This window comes from Cicer arietinum, chromosome 2 (genome assembly GCF_000331145.2).
Source record: "Cicer arietinum cultivar CDC Frontier isolate Library 1 chromosome 2, Cicar.CDCFrontier_v2.0, whole genome shotgun sequence".
In the NCBI taxonomy this organism is placed as follows: domain Eukaryota; kingdom Viridiplantae; phylum Streptophyta; class Magnoliopsida; order Fabales; family Fabaceae; genus Cicer; species Cicer arietinum.
This window is the reverse complement of record NC_021161.2, coordinates 11,722,498-11,736,975: the sequence shown is the minus strand read 5'-3', so window position 1 is coordinate 11,736,975 and position 14,478 is coordinate 11,722,498. Positions and strand designations below refer to the sequence as shown.

The 14,478-nt window shown below is 30.4% G+C and overlaps 2 protein-coding genes across 2 annotated transcripts; one reads left to right on the top strand and one right to left on the bottom strand.

Moving 5' to 3' along the window:
* The first annotated feature begins 7,292 nt into the window (after positions 1–7,292).
* On the top strand, positions 7,293–9,292 carry LOC101500598 (uncharacterized). Its single transcript, XM_004490098.4, has 2 exons — positions 7,293–7,586; positions 8,085–9,292. Exon 2 carries the CDS (start codon positions 8,209–8,211, stop codon positions 8,995–8,997), a length of 789 nt encoding a protein of 262 aa, XP_004490155.1. The 5' UTR covers positions 7,293–7,586; positions 8,085–8,208; the 3' UTR covers positions 8,998–9,292.
* A 454-nt stretch (positions 9,293–9,746) lies between these two features.
* LOC101500286 (uncharacterized) lies at positions 9,747–13,982 on the bottom strand. The gene is made up of 6 exons (XM_004490097.4): positions 13,839–13,982; positions 11,846–11,937; positions 11,226–11,468; positions 10,840–11,125; positions 10,638–10,719; positions 9,747–10,301 (listed from the first exon to the last, which is right to left on the bottom strand). The coding sequence occupies exons 1-6, from the start codon at positions 13,892–13,894 to the stop codon at positions 10,188–10,190; spliced, it is 873 nt and encodes a 290-aa protein (XP_004490154.1). The 5' UTR covers positions 13,895–13,982; the 3' UTR covers positions 9,747–10,187.
* Between the last annotated feature and the right edge of the window lie 496 nt (positions 13,983–14,478).

The following is a 14,478-nucleotide window of genomic DNA, read 5'->3' as shown; positions in this document are numbered from 1 at the left end:
GTATTAATTATTTGCTATCTTTTGAATAAAGTTCATAAATCTAAAAACAAAACATCTCCTTATGAAATATGAAGAAAAGAAAAACCGAATTTGTCTTATTTTCGAACTTGAGGTTGTCTGACTTATGTTAGAATCTCCGATCCCAAGCAAGTTAAACTCACCAGTATAGTCTATGAATGTGTATTCATTCAGTATGCAATAAACAACAAAGCGTATAAGTTTTATGACCTAAATGATAAAGTGATCATAGAGTCAAATGATGGTTACTTTTATGAATATAGATTCCCTTTCAAATCGGGAAATAGTAGGGGCACAAGAACAAGTCATGTTTTTGTGATTAGGAACACTAAAAGCAATGAACAAAAAAATAAACCTCGAAGAAGTAACATAGCAAGAGTTTCTAAAGATGATGAACCCGAGTATACGACATATACCTTAGAAGAGGATTATGCAAATCATCATGAAGATTTTTCGTCTTTAGATGAACATTTATGCAATAAGTTATAAATGACGACATGGATTATGTAGAGTTTAACAGGACCTTGCATTTAATAGAAATGTCTCTTGGTTGCAAATTGATAGGTCATAAATGGATCTTGAAAAAGAAACTAAAATCCAATGAAATCGTTGATAAATACAAGGCTCGCCTTGTAGCTAAAGGTTTTAGATAGAGAAAATATATATTTCTTCGACACTTTTTCACTGGTTACAAGAATTATTTCCATTAGGATACTCATTTCACTTGCTGTTATTCATAACTTGGCGGTACATCAAATGGATGTCAAAACTGCTTTTTTAAATGATGACTTGGAAGAAGAAATCTATATGAAACAACCTGAATGTTTTGTGATTCATGGTAAAGGTCTTTAAGTTAGATAAATCTCTATATGGTCTTAAACATGATCTTAAGAAATAGTATGAAAAGTTTGATAACTTGATTATATCAAATGAGTCTAAAGTGAATGAAAGTGACAAATGTATTTATTACAAATCTGAAAAATGACATTTGCACTATCATATGTCTCTATGTAGATGACCTAGTCATATTTGGTTCAAACATTCATGCTATAAATATTGTGAAATCATTGTTGTGTAACAACTTTGATATGAAAGACATTAGAGAAGCGAATGTAATCCTTAAAATCAAGGTTACTAGGTTAGAAAAGGGAATTTCTTTACATCAGTCTCACAATGTTGAAAATATCTTAAAGATATATGAATACTTTGTATCTAAGTCTGCTTACATACTATATGATCCAAGTGTGAAATATTTCAAAAACATTAGTGAATGTGTTAGACAAACTGAATATGCGAGCATTATTGGCAGCCCTAAGCATGTCATTAATTGTACTAAATCTGATATTGCCTAAGTCATGGGACTAATGTGCAAGTTTACCAAGAGATCTAGTATGAAGCATTGACACACTATTGAAAGAGTCATGAGATACCTTAAAAGGACCACGAGTCTTAAATTACATTATCAAATATTTCATATCGTTCTTGAAGGATACAATGATTCTGATTGGAACACTTTATCATACAACTCCAAACAACCAATGGTTATATATTTAGCATATCTGGTGAAGCTGTATCTTGTAATTAAATCGAAGAAACATAATATATTGGCTCAACCGACTATGGAATCTGTAATGATAGCAATAGAAATCGCTAGTGAAGTAGCGAGTTGGTTGAGATATTTGCTAGCTGAGATCTGTTTATGGAAAAGGAAAAAAATCAATGTCAGCTGTATTGATCCACTGCGATAGTACTGAGACCATTGTAAATATAGAACCGTTATTATAACGGTATGAGACGACATATACATCGTAAGCACATTGCAGTTAGAAGTTACTTTCTATATGAGTTGTTGGAGTGGATTATGTAAACACTGATCATTTGACGAAATGATTAGCTAGAGAGAAAGTTCTAAACACATCCAAAAGGTTGAGACCATTGCCTTTAGATAAATGAATCATTCATGATGGTAATCCAAAAAGACTAGAGATCTCAAGAATTATATTCAAGGGATAATAACAAGTCGTGAAGTGATATGAGACGAACTTATAAATCAGAGAAACATGATTCCTAAAACGATAAAAGGATTAGGTAATAGAAACTCTTAATGAGATTTATACTTTATTTGGAATAGAGTATCTAGCTACACGAGTACTATCGATAGACTCACATATGTGTATGTCGAAGTAGGGTCGTTTCCTATGGTATTACGAGACATAATTCCTTGAGTGTTCACTATACTGAGATCGGCGTGCAATACTAGTAATAAACGAGCTTTTGAGAAAACATTCCATGAAAAGGTTGTGTGTGAGTTTGATGTCAGAGATAGAGTTTAAGATTACAAGTCACTATTACTGAATATGAATTTTACTTATTATGCAAGGGTTCAAGTTAGAAGACACATCTATTTATCCATAATCTTATAGAATCGTTTGACGCTACTTCAAAAACATTCTTTTAATTCAAGTGAGGGATTGTTGGAATATAGAGAGCATGACCATCTTAAAGATTTTGAAGGCCTTGTTCTAATCTTAAAATTAGGGTCCCTAACAAAAAAAAAATGTAATTTTAATGATTAAATAAATTTTAGTCCCCATACACACACCAATCTACATAATGCACTCTACCTATATGAATCTACATGATGCAAACTATTTGATTAGGTCAATTCATGTAACAAGTAAAGATATACAAATAGCATGTCATATTTACATATTATACTCAAATATACATTTCAACAACGATAACACACCAACTATAATTCTACTAATAAAATAAACCGATTATAGAACCCAAAATTACAACCACATACACCACAATATTTATATAAATTAGCATATCTATCAACATATTTGTCATATTAGGACTAGTCGCAATTCATCACAACAATAGCATATATCAAACCACACAAAACAATTATCTTATAGACCTATATAATTTGGTTTCACATCGCAATTAATAATTATTCATTTTTTAATTTTTTTAACCTAAATATTTTTTTAAAATAAAATTTAACTACTTCCATATCTTATGTCATACTCATATGTAAAAAAGATTTCCCTAAAATCATATGTGAGGTCACAACTTTACTTTTGAAACAACCATTCTACACTCATCCACACAAATTTTTTTCTCGGATATCAACTCACATAAAACAAATAATAAACATTTATATATAAAACATAAGGATACAACAAAAATAACCAAAGGAAATATGATTCTTCTTCTATGTATCGCAACCGTTGACGAAACAACATACTATAAAATATAACACATCTACTTAGCTTCATAGAAACCTAGTTTTTTTTTTAAAACATTGCTTAGTTTGATTTTTCTAACACTTCAATTTTAGTGGTAAAAACAAGAAAAAATATTAACTCATTTGATATATATGTTATGGTAAGTAGATGAACAATATCATTTTAGACTATTGGGTCAAATTCAATTTCATCTTAAGCTCAACAAATTACGATTGCTAATATAATCTCTCATTAGAATCACAAAAGCCAAATTTTTTGGATGATAAAATATAGAGAGAAAAAAATCTGCAAGACTTGATAGAGAGTATATTAGTATGTGAATTTAAGAATTGTTAAAGGTTCACGTTGTAGTTTTCAACTATATTATTTTGTGTTGTCAAATTGTAGGTTATGGACAATTTCACGTGTATACGATAGAAATCTAAATGTAAACAGAAATGAATAAAACTGGTACTGACACTAATATTAAAAATTATTATTCACGTGAATTTTAGGCGGTGGACAGTTTCATGTGTATACAGTAGAAGTACAAAAGTAAACATAAGTGAATAAAATTGTTACATACCGTAATATAAAAAATTATTATTCACATGAATTTTAGGCGGTGAACAGTTTCATGTGTATACGATAAAAGTATAAATGTAAACATAAGTGAATAAAACTGTTACTGACCTTAATATCAAAAATTATTATTCACGGGAATTTGAGGCGGTTGACAGTTTTATGTGTATACGATAGAAGTACAAATGTACAAATAAAACTGTTACTGACCCTAATATGAAAAATTATTATTCACATGAATTTTAGGCGGTTGATTGTTTATGTGTATACGGTAGAAGTACAAATGTAAAAATACATCATTTGCAATGGTTTGAAGTGTTGGATACTTAAAACCATTCAATGTCCATCACAATAAAATATCAAAATCAGGACTTCTTGGCAAAATTTCCTCCTCTAAATAAATATCCAACTCTGTTTTGACAAATGATGTTCTAGCTTTTTTTTTCTTCCAAACATATAAATCATAGTCTTCTAAACCATCATCCTCAGAATTACTAAAGTGGACATCCAACATTTGAGAATCACTACTAGAACCATTATTCATTTTTAATTGATATTCATAAAGTAAATCATAACACAACTGTCAGATCCACTTAATTTGGTCTTTAACATCATTCCCATACAACTTAACATAATAATATTCAACAACTTTATTTTGTACCTAGGATCCAAATAGTTGGTTGATGTAAACTTTCTTCTAAAGTAAGCTGACATGGTAGTAGTTGAGATGTGCCTTCAATTTCCATTTATATATTATGTAAAGTTGTACATAAAAACAAATTAAATTAATGAATTCATAAATAAATTTATGAATATTATTACTAATAAAAAGTCATTACTCAAAATTTATTTACCAATAAAAAGTCATTATTCAGAACTGATTTCCAAATGTTATTAATAATTATTACTTTTAATAAAATTATTGAATAAAAAGTTGGTACATAATTTCATTACTCATAACTAATTCCCAAATATTACTCAAAACTTTTTAATCAATAAAAGTTGCTACATTTACCAATAAAAAGTCATTACTCAGAACTAAATTCTACATATTTTCTTATTGATAAATTAAATTCATTAAACTCAGTATTTTCCAATTTAGACAAATAAAAACTCACCAAATCAGAATTAAAATTAAGAAAATATGTATTTACAGATAAAAACTCAACAAGCATAGATACAAAGTTTAAGCAATGAACTTGAAAATGCAGAAAAATCTCAAAACTGTTATACACAAAATTTGTATAATAAAAATGTAGAAAAATCCCAAAATATAGAGATGCATATCTGTTATACACAAAATCTCAAAACGAAAATGCTGAAAAACGAAAAATGAAAAATGAAACCGAACCAGAAAACGAAAAAGATTGAAAATGAAAATGAAAATGCATCAAAATGCTGAAAACTTAGAAATGAACCTCAAAATTATAACGACAAAGAGAATAAGATAAAAGAGTAAGTGTCGTTGTTATTAAGAAAATATGTATTAAGAATAAGAGAACATAGACGACACACGAAGGACGACGAAAACGACACACAAAGAGGAGGGAGGATGGCCATGATAGAAAAAGTGAGGGTGGAGGTGGACGGTGGCAGCATGGAAAAAGAAGGAAGATTGACAAAATTAGGGTTTTGTTACTATTTTAAGAAATATAAAAGTATTTAAGTAATTGTGTTTATGTCGGGTGGGTGCGGATACGGGTGCGGAATGGATTTGATGAAACTCGCCCCGCATCCGCCCGTAACTTTAAAAAGCAGGGAATATCCGCACCCATTAAAAACGATTTTTTCCCGTTAAATGTGGGGCGAGTCTGGGACGATTGGGGTGGATTCAAGTTCAATTGTCATGTCTACTCATAAATTACTATTTCCATTCATAAATTACTATTTTCATTAATGTTGAGCTCATAAAAAATAATTATTTCCACTAACATTGATTAGAAATTACTATTTTCATTAAGATTATCAGAAATAACTATTTCTACTACCGTTGAGCTCATCAGAAATAACTATTTCTATGTAGTATTGGTTTTGGTTGTTGATGAGCATCCAAAGATTCCTGAGTCGATTCGACACGTCGTTAATCACTTTGCTTGATTCAAATGGTATAACTCGAGTTGAAATAATGAGGATTAAAATCCACCAATTCCAAAGAAAACCAGATAAGGAAATATAAAAAACTAAATGGAATGAGCCACAAATTCCAAAGAAAACTAGAAAAGGAAATATAAAAACTAAATGAAATGATAGATAGGAAATATTATTTACTAGTTACGAAGTGTTGGAGTTGGTATCGTTACTATTACTAGATGAATTGTTGACAGGTTTGAAAATGCAAACGTTGCATGAATCAATATGAATGCAAGGATGAAGGTGACACATGAGCTAACAATAATTATATTGGGAAGAGAGACAGAAGAGGGAACTTTAATAATTCAATCAATACGTTTGTCTTTCTCCCTTTTCGGAGGAAAATTGACATTTGTCTTTCTATGCAATTTTTATTTAAATACGATATTAATTAATGACAAATGATATACTGTTTTTGAGTTTAGTTCCTGTGGAGGAATATAAAAAAATTTATATTATAAATATTTATAAATATATAATTATATTGTAAATTTTTTGGAAATTAACAATGTATATTAATGAGAAAAACATATTTATATTTTCATATGATTTTTAATTTAAAATACACATTTTGTGATTATATTAAATCCATTATTTTCTTCTTTTTTGAACTTCAGCAGTAACGAATGATATATTAATAATAGAACTCCATTGTTTTGCTTCTATGTGAGAGTAAGTGTTGTGCGGGGTTAATAAGATGCTTCAACATTTTTTTAGTGTTATTTTTTTGTCAAGATCATATGAAATATAATTTTGAATTGGTTGAGTATTTCTTATATACTTTTCCAATGGACCGATAGTTATGTCAACAATTTTATAGTTTATATATGTTTAATAAAAAAATCAAGAGACTAGTTAAATGTTATTTTAATGGTGTGTCTATCGACAATTTGAAAGAAATATGATAATCGTATTTTTAATTAAAAATTGAAATCATTAGAGGAAGTAGCTGAACAAGTTAAAATTATTTCATAGTGGTAATTAAAGACGAGATCTAGAGATTTTGAATTGGACCTAAATCAATCGTGGACTAACTAACCTCGAGAATATCTTGATTTTTATTTGGCTCCCTCTTAAATGACGGTTTTTTGCAAGAACGAGAGAAATTTTAGTTTTCGTGTTTCGGTGTTGACAGTAAATCTCAATTAGTTAATATTTTCTTCGTTTTATTGACATGTTTTGTGCTAACATACTTTTTAATATATTTCTTTTTGGCTTCTTAAACAAAATAGTAATAATAATAGAACTCCGTAGAAAACGCATAGTTGACCGGCGTTTCTCTGCAAATTAAACTCTGTTTCTTGTGTAAGTTAATATCACGAATTAAGCAAATGCCAATTTCATACCAAAATCAAAACTAACTAAACAGTCCTCCAACGACGTCGTTTTCTCTCTTTTTTCCCCTCATATAAATTACCGCACTCATCGTCATACCATTCATCACCAAAGCTGAGAAAAAGAAAAAGAAAAGAGAGTGAGAGAGGAGAGAAGAGAACCTGTTCTTCCTCTAACTATCTCTACTCTTTTCCAGATTCGTTCAATTTTCTCATCCATCGCTTAATTTCAAACCTAAATAGCATTCAATTGATTCTCAAATCCTTCACTTCGTGTTAATTAACGGTAAGATTTTTCCTCGTAATTCTCTTTTCTTTGTTCGCAATTTTGATTCTAGGTCATAAACCTAGATTTTTTATTTTTCTATTTGGTTAGCTTTGGTTGAAAAACAGGGAGAAGATTTTCATGCAAATTAGGTTTCGTTAATCCATTTATTTCTTATAATTTCATATATTGATCTCAAATTTTTATTTTATTTTATTTTAATCGAGCGTTATAATTTAGATTGGAGTTAGGTTATGGTGCTATTTCGAGATTGCTATTTTGTTGAGTGAAAAGTTTATGAATTATACTTTGTAATTATCTTAATTGTGCTCCTTTGAAATGAAAACAGAACCATGATGATGTGATTTAAAAACTTAATATGGTTTTGCATTGTGGTAATGCTGATTGGGCATAGTCACCTAAGTTACACAGCACAAGGGCAATGTAACTCTTTCAAGTTTTTCGATTACTTTAAGCAGTCGAACACCATTTAAGATTGTATTATTTTGCTTTGTTTAGGTTTTGATTGAGGTTGAAAGAAGAAGGTAGCCAACAGAGGAAGCTAACAGCTGAGGCTCAATGGCTTATATACTGATATTGCTGTGATTTCTGCCTTTGCATTGTAAACTTTTCATCTTTTACCATGTGGAATTTCGCATCACACGCCCTTACAAGCATTAGAATGAAAAGAAGCTCCACAGAGCCAATTCTATCTTGTGCCGAATGCTCAGATGATGAGGTCTGCTCTAATGCCAGCAGAGATGAAGGACTGGAATGCCCAATATGCTGGGAATCTTTCAATATAGTTGAGAACGTGCCTTATGTCTTATGGTGTGGCCACACCCTCTGTAAAAATTGTGTCCTAGGACTTCAGTGGGCTGTGATGAAATTTCCTACCCAACAAATCAAGATTCCGTTCTTCATTTCCTGTCCATGGTGCCACCTACTATCATTCCGGTTCATCTACAAAGGAAATATGAAATTTCCTCGCAAGAATTTTTTCCTTCTTTGGATGGTTGAGAGTCTGAATGGTGATAGGCATAAGGCTGTTTCTTCTTGTGTAGACAGCCAACCAATATGGTCTCCTAAGGGCAACCTTTTGGGAAGTCAAAGTACTAGTTGTAGCCTTAGAAGGCCCTCAATTAGCCATAGTTCTGGACGATTGGGATCTAACAATAATAATGTTGGTGTCAGTGATGGAGAGAGACACTACTTTTGCCTTCATAAATCTCTGGATTTCTTCCTTCACTTTACATCCAAGTTCCCATTGGTCATCATTTTCCTTCTGATAGCCTTTTTTGTAATTCCCTGCAGTGTTGTTATTTTAATCATTTACTTCCTACTCACTATTGTTTTTGCTATCCCATCATTCCTCGTCTTGTACTTTGCATACCCTACTATCCAGAGATTGGTTAGAGAAATAACTACGTAAGATGTAGCTTTGCTTCTCCAGTCAGTTGTGGCATGTTAATCCAACCTCAACAAAGTTATTATATACCTTTGGATCGACTGTTCTACCATGTGGCATTCTCTTTGTTATTTCTAGGTTTTCATATTTTTACGATTTATTTTCTTCTGTAGTTTTTTGTGCCATCTTAAGAGGAATGTTTTTCTTGTCAGTTGTAATTTTATTTTTAATTTTTTATTCCTGAAGTGAGGTTTAACTGTTGTACAAAGAAGTCTTACATGCTAAAATTTTATGTGCAAAATTACTACGGTTATGTGAATACTTGTAGAAAATATGTTTCTTGCAACATCTCTAAGTCTGAGCTTGATTTGAACTTACATGTCGCCTAGGCCAATTGTCAGATCCTTAATTCTATAGCTTAAATTTCTAACCTATTAAGCTCTGGATTAGTACTTGTTTCAGCATTTCTGACCAAATTATCGGGTGACATTAGACATCTGCTCTGGTTCCAACACCCTAATCCTTTTATTTTTCTTGGAACCTGTTGGAAAGGAGAGGTGATGGTGCAGGCAGTTTAGCAAATTCCAGAAATCACAGAGGCAAGGGATCGAAGTTAGTAGTTTCTAATATGAATTTCTTTTCGTGTTATAATTGCTATTTTTACTTCAATTTTACGCAAACTAGGTGGATTTAACAATTTTGGTATCCCAGCAAATGCTGCTTCTCTGGATTCTCCATAATTATAACCCCTTCATATTTTTCGTTGTGGACTTGTGGTGATGATAAATACCAACCCTCGAATAAGTTTTCTATTGGTCTACAATGTGTCTGGCTTCCTCACCACTATTGTCTATGTGCTGTCGGTTAAAACAATTTGGGGTAGCTTGATTAAAGACAACCACTAATGTTTTATAACATGATTAATCATACTAAAACTAAAATCTAAACAAGAAAAGTTGTAATTGGTTTACACAAGCAGCTCATGTATTTGCTGAAGCTTACAGTTCTGTTTTTCCAATTTCTATAGCATCATGTCTTGCTTTACTAGAAATGAGGACTAAGAACTTTGGATGCAACTTTGTAACAAACACTTAGATCTTTGCCTTCCAAACTCCTTGATGTTATGTAATTGGTGATCTCAGAAACAGAAAGAAATCCGTGGCAGTTTGCCTGTTGTTTGAATTGCATTTGCCTTCTCTTTTGCTTTTAGCTCTTCATTCTTTCTGTTTTCCACCTTTTGCTCTTGCTCCCTCGGCAACTTGATTTACATAATTCATCTTATTTTGAAATTTCTCCAAATCTTTCAACCTTCTTCGCACAAGTTCACCCTACAATATAGAAGTTTGTAACTAGGCTTTACATTAAGGTTCAATTTTTCATGCCCCGCAACACTTTTTAAATTGTCATTTTAGTTTGTTTTGTATCATTCCATTCTCTAAATTTATCGCCTATGCTTGATGTTCAAATTAGAATGCTAATTGTTTTGCACATAGCATCATCAACTCACATGTTTTGAACTCTAAAAGGTTATGACTAAGACACAAATTTGCCAAGACCCAAGACATTATCTGATATTAGATAAGGAAACATTTGTTGATATGCTTTAAAATAAGGATTAAATGAATACGGTCTATAAAACCTAATAAAGAGTGTCTGAGTGAAACCTCTTGCTTAATTAGCTTGAGTTTGGATTTCATCCTCTTCTTGTTTTCCCATGAATCTATCATCTCTTTCAACTTCTCGTACCTGACATTTTTTTCCATCAGTATATGAAATGCATGATTCAAGCGATAATATTATTGAATCTAGTTCTGGTTGAGAATGGTTTCTTATGTAGAAATTCAATGTAATCTTGCTTCCAAGTACCTTTGTCTAATCTTGTCAAGCTCAGTTCTCTCCCATTCCTCTGCATTTCTCTCCTCAATGCTTGATCCTGTTGTAGTCTGTTGGCCTGGTTTTCTTGAAGTCTTCCTAATTGGCGGCGGTGGAGGAGGTGGAGGAAATTTTGGTGCTGGTGTGTCTGGTTTGTTATCAGTGAAAGTTGAAGTCTTTTTCATTGATGGTACACGGGTAATGGCCTTTTCCGGCTTCTTTTCTTCAACTGAGGATATTGGTACCTTGTCACCATGGTCATCTGTAGATCTAAATGAACCTAAATATTATACAGACAAAGTTTAATAAACTGGTTCGGTTTCTTAACTCAATAATGATACCTGTTATTTTTAAATGGAGTGCTATATGCTCATCTTTACCTGATAATCGCTTGGATGCACTACTAAGTAGGGACTTTGGAGATTTTGTGTTGTCCACCTTGCTTTTTGTCTTGGCCAATAAGGTCCCCAGGGTCTCACTCTTCTGCTCAGAGGCCTCTTGCAAATTAATTGTGAGTGCAACAGCAGCTACTGCTGCAGCATGCTCCATTTCCATGGAGTCATAATCACGACTTGTTTTCCTTGGAAGCTGTTTTTCGAACCAATTCTGGCCCTTTTTCTTCTCTGATGAAAATGATCAACATAGTTTGTGACAAGGAGGTCAAATTATAAAATCTATCCCGTGTTTTCTGTCAATATTATGTACTTACACCCTAAAAAGTTTTACATTGATGTTCAATCATATAAATGTTTTCTGTTAAGAAGTCAATAATATGTTTATTATGATCTGAGTTGTAAAATGTTATGGTTGTCTACTCAAAAAAGAATTCAATAACTTGATAATGTAGAACTTTTTTTTTTCTTTCTTTATATTTTCCTCATTAGTGTGGTTATTGGTTCACAAATTTTGTAGCTCTTTCATTTTTCTTCCTCATGAGGATAATCATTCTTAAGAACCTTAAAACTCGCAAGGTAGGGGGAAAAAGATAAGAAAAAATAACCTTTGAATGATTGACTTTTCTGTATAGGTGTTTTCTGATCCCTTTTGGCACTAAGATCAGCTTTGTTCTCCTCCGTCCCAGTAAGTTGCACCCTAACAAAATTGTTTATGTAATGTTTGTGTTATTTCTGAGTTTCATAGAACAACAAATTTTTAAATTCACGCAATAACATATTTATGTTCCAACAGTTTGTATACGGATGAAAATTATGACTTTTTCTATACTTTTGTATGACATAAAAATATATTTTTTTTAAATCAAAAATTGGTTTTTGTCGCAATTGTTGATCCAAGCAACTACTCTCGGAAAGGAAGCAATTAATAGAGAAATGAAGATAGTTTAAGTTTGATAATTTTGTTAGATCATACACATGTATCCTATTTGACTCTACCTATACTTTTAGGGAGAGTTTAATGTATAGAATAGAAAGAGTATTGAAAAGATATAAAATTGGATAAATATAAAATAATATATAATAGAATTATATAGTAACAATATCATATCATGTGTTTGATACATACATCGTAACATTTTATTTTGTCATATATTTAATACACATTTGATCATGATATAATATAATATATATTATATTTAAATAATAAAATTATGATCACAAATAATTACATTAATTTTTTATAAAATTAACTTATTATATTTTAAATATTATAAATTAATAAAAAAAATTAAATAAGTAATAAAATAATTTTATATTAAAACTATCCATTGACATACTAAATAAAAATTTAAATTTTAAAAACAAAATCATGAGTAACTAAATAATTATATTTTATTTGTTAGAATGTAAATAAAGATTGATATATTTTATTTGTTAGAATGTATATAAAGATATGATATATATTATATGTAAATGACAAGAATACCTCGTAAACAAATTATATTTATTTTAAAATTTTAATTAACTTTTATATTTTTATAATTGTGAATACTAATTTATTAAATTATTTAAAAAGATAAAACTACCCTTGTGTAAAATCATAAATATTTTTAAATTAATTATTAATATTTTATTTTTAAGTTTAATATCAAATTCTATTAATTATTTTTCTATTTGATTAGATTTATATTTTTATATTCTAAATTATATTTATATTTTTTATATTTAAATTATATTTTATAAGAATAATTGAGTAAACTACTATTTTTATATTTCTGCTGGTTTCTAATGCAATTCATATTCAGGATATAAATTTCAACTAGAAAGATCAGATATAATAGAATTATGGATTAACTTATCGTATCATATTGGTTCATCAAGGATGATGACATAATATAATAATGACTTAATTGCTGATTTAGTCCCCTATTTTAACTGATTCCCGAAAGTAGTCATCTCATTTTGTTTCACTCTAGTTTTGGTCCATCAAACAGAATTTTGATCCAAAATTTGATGAAATTTCATTTTTTTTGCATTTATTTTAGTCACACAATGCCTCAAGATTTCATTTGCAACAATTGTACCTGGAATCTATGATTTTAAATGGTGTAGTACAACTTTAAAAATGAAATTTCATTAAGTTTTGGATCAAAGTTCTGTTTGGGAAACCAAAACTGAGGAGAAACAAAATGGAGGGACTACTTTCGCGATTCAACTAAAATAGGGGACCAAAACTGCAATTAAGCCTATAATAATCTATTCATATCATGTATTTTATCTTGTCCATCAAACTGACCTTGTATGACCTAAAAATATATATTTTTTAAACAAAAAATCGGTTTATGCTGCTCATGTTAATACATGCATGTATCCAAGCAACTATTCTCGGAAAGGAAGCAATTAATAGAGAAATGAAGATACTTTATGTTTGATAATCCTGTTGATCAGACACAGCTTATTGCAAACTAATCTTGAAAACATAGCTTTTGCAATATTGTTGCCACCATCTACATGGTAAATATATATGACTGGCATGTATTTGCAAAACATGTTTACGATCCAGCAAGATGTCTAGTTTGAAAAGTCAGAGCAACTAACCTCATTTGCTTCCATAAATTCTCCATTCTACTGGACGAATTTTGTTTTATCATCATCAATTAGCCACTTGCATGTGCTTATTTGAAATAGAAGAAACCTTGGTAAGGAAACCTTCTTTGTGTTCGTTATGGGCCATCATTTGGAGTAGAACAAGCAAGGTTAAATATACTTTGCATATGTCAACTGGTTTGGAACTCGAGTGCCTTTTGGATGAAGGTTGGTATTCTTTTCTTCGTTAGAGACTTTGCTTTCAAAATATTTTTTAATCCATTTTTCTGTGGTGAAAATAAGAATAGCTGGTTGAGTCTTCTGCAAAAACAAACTGGAATATGCATGGAAAAAAAATCATCCCTTTTAATTATTTCTTTAAGGAAAAAAATAAACAGAAAACAGAAATTATAGAGCATATATTTGCAGGGGTGAATTTTTATGCAACATAGCCTGTATAACAAGCTGTTTTACATTTTGGGGGCATTCGAAAGTTTATTTAGGTTTATCTATGACATATAAGTATTTATAGGCTCTTCAAAATATTTTATACAAATAGGGTAATACAGAGGTTATAAATCCACTCTCATATTTAATTGTGGATAAACACTTATTACACATAAATATAAATATAAGAAATTCTTTTCTTATT

Bases quoted from the DNA above. Each gene is read 5' to 3' on its own strand.
- LOC101500286 (XM_004490097.4), bottom strand. From the start codon at position 13,894: ATGATGATAAAACAAAATTCGTCCAGTAGAATGGAGAATTTATGGAAG. The intron at 11,469-11,845 runs GTTATTTTTTCT...CATTTTCATCAG, and splicing joins GAAAAGTCAATCATTCAAAG to AGAAGAAAAAGGGCCAGAAT. The intron at 10,302-10,637 runs GTTTCACTCAGA...TCTATATTGTAG, and splicing joins TCAAGCTAATTAAGCAAGAG to GGTGAACTTGTGCGAAGAAG.
- LOC101500598 (XM_004490098.4), top strand. From the start codon at position 8,209: ATGTGGAATTTCGCATCACACGCCCTTACAAGCATTAGAATGAAAAGA.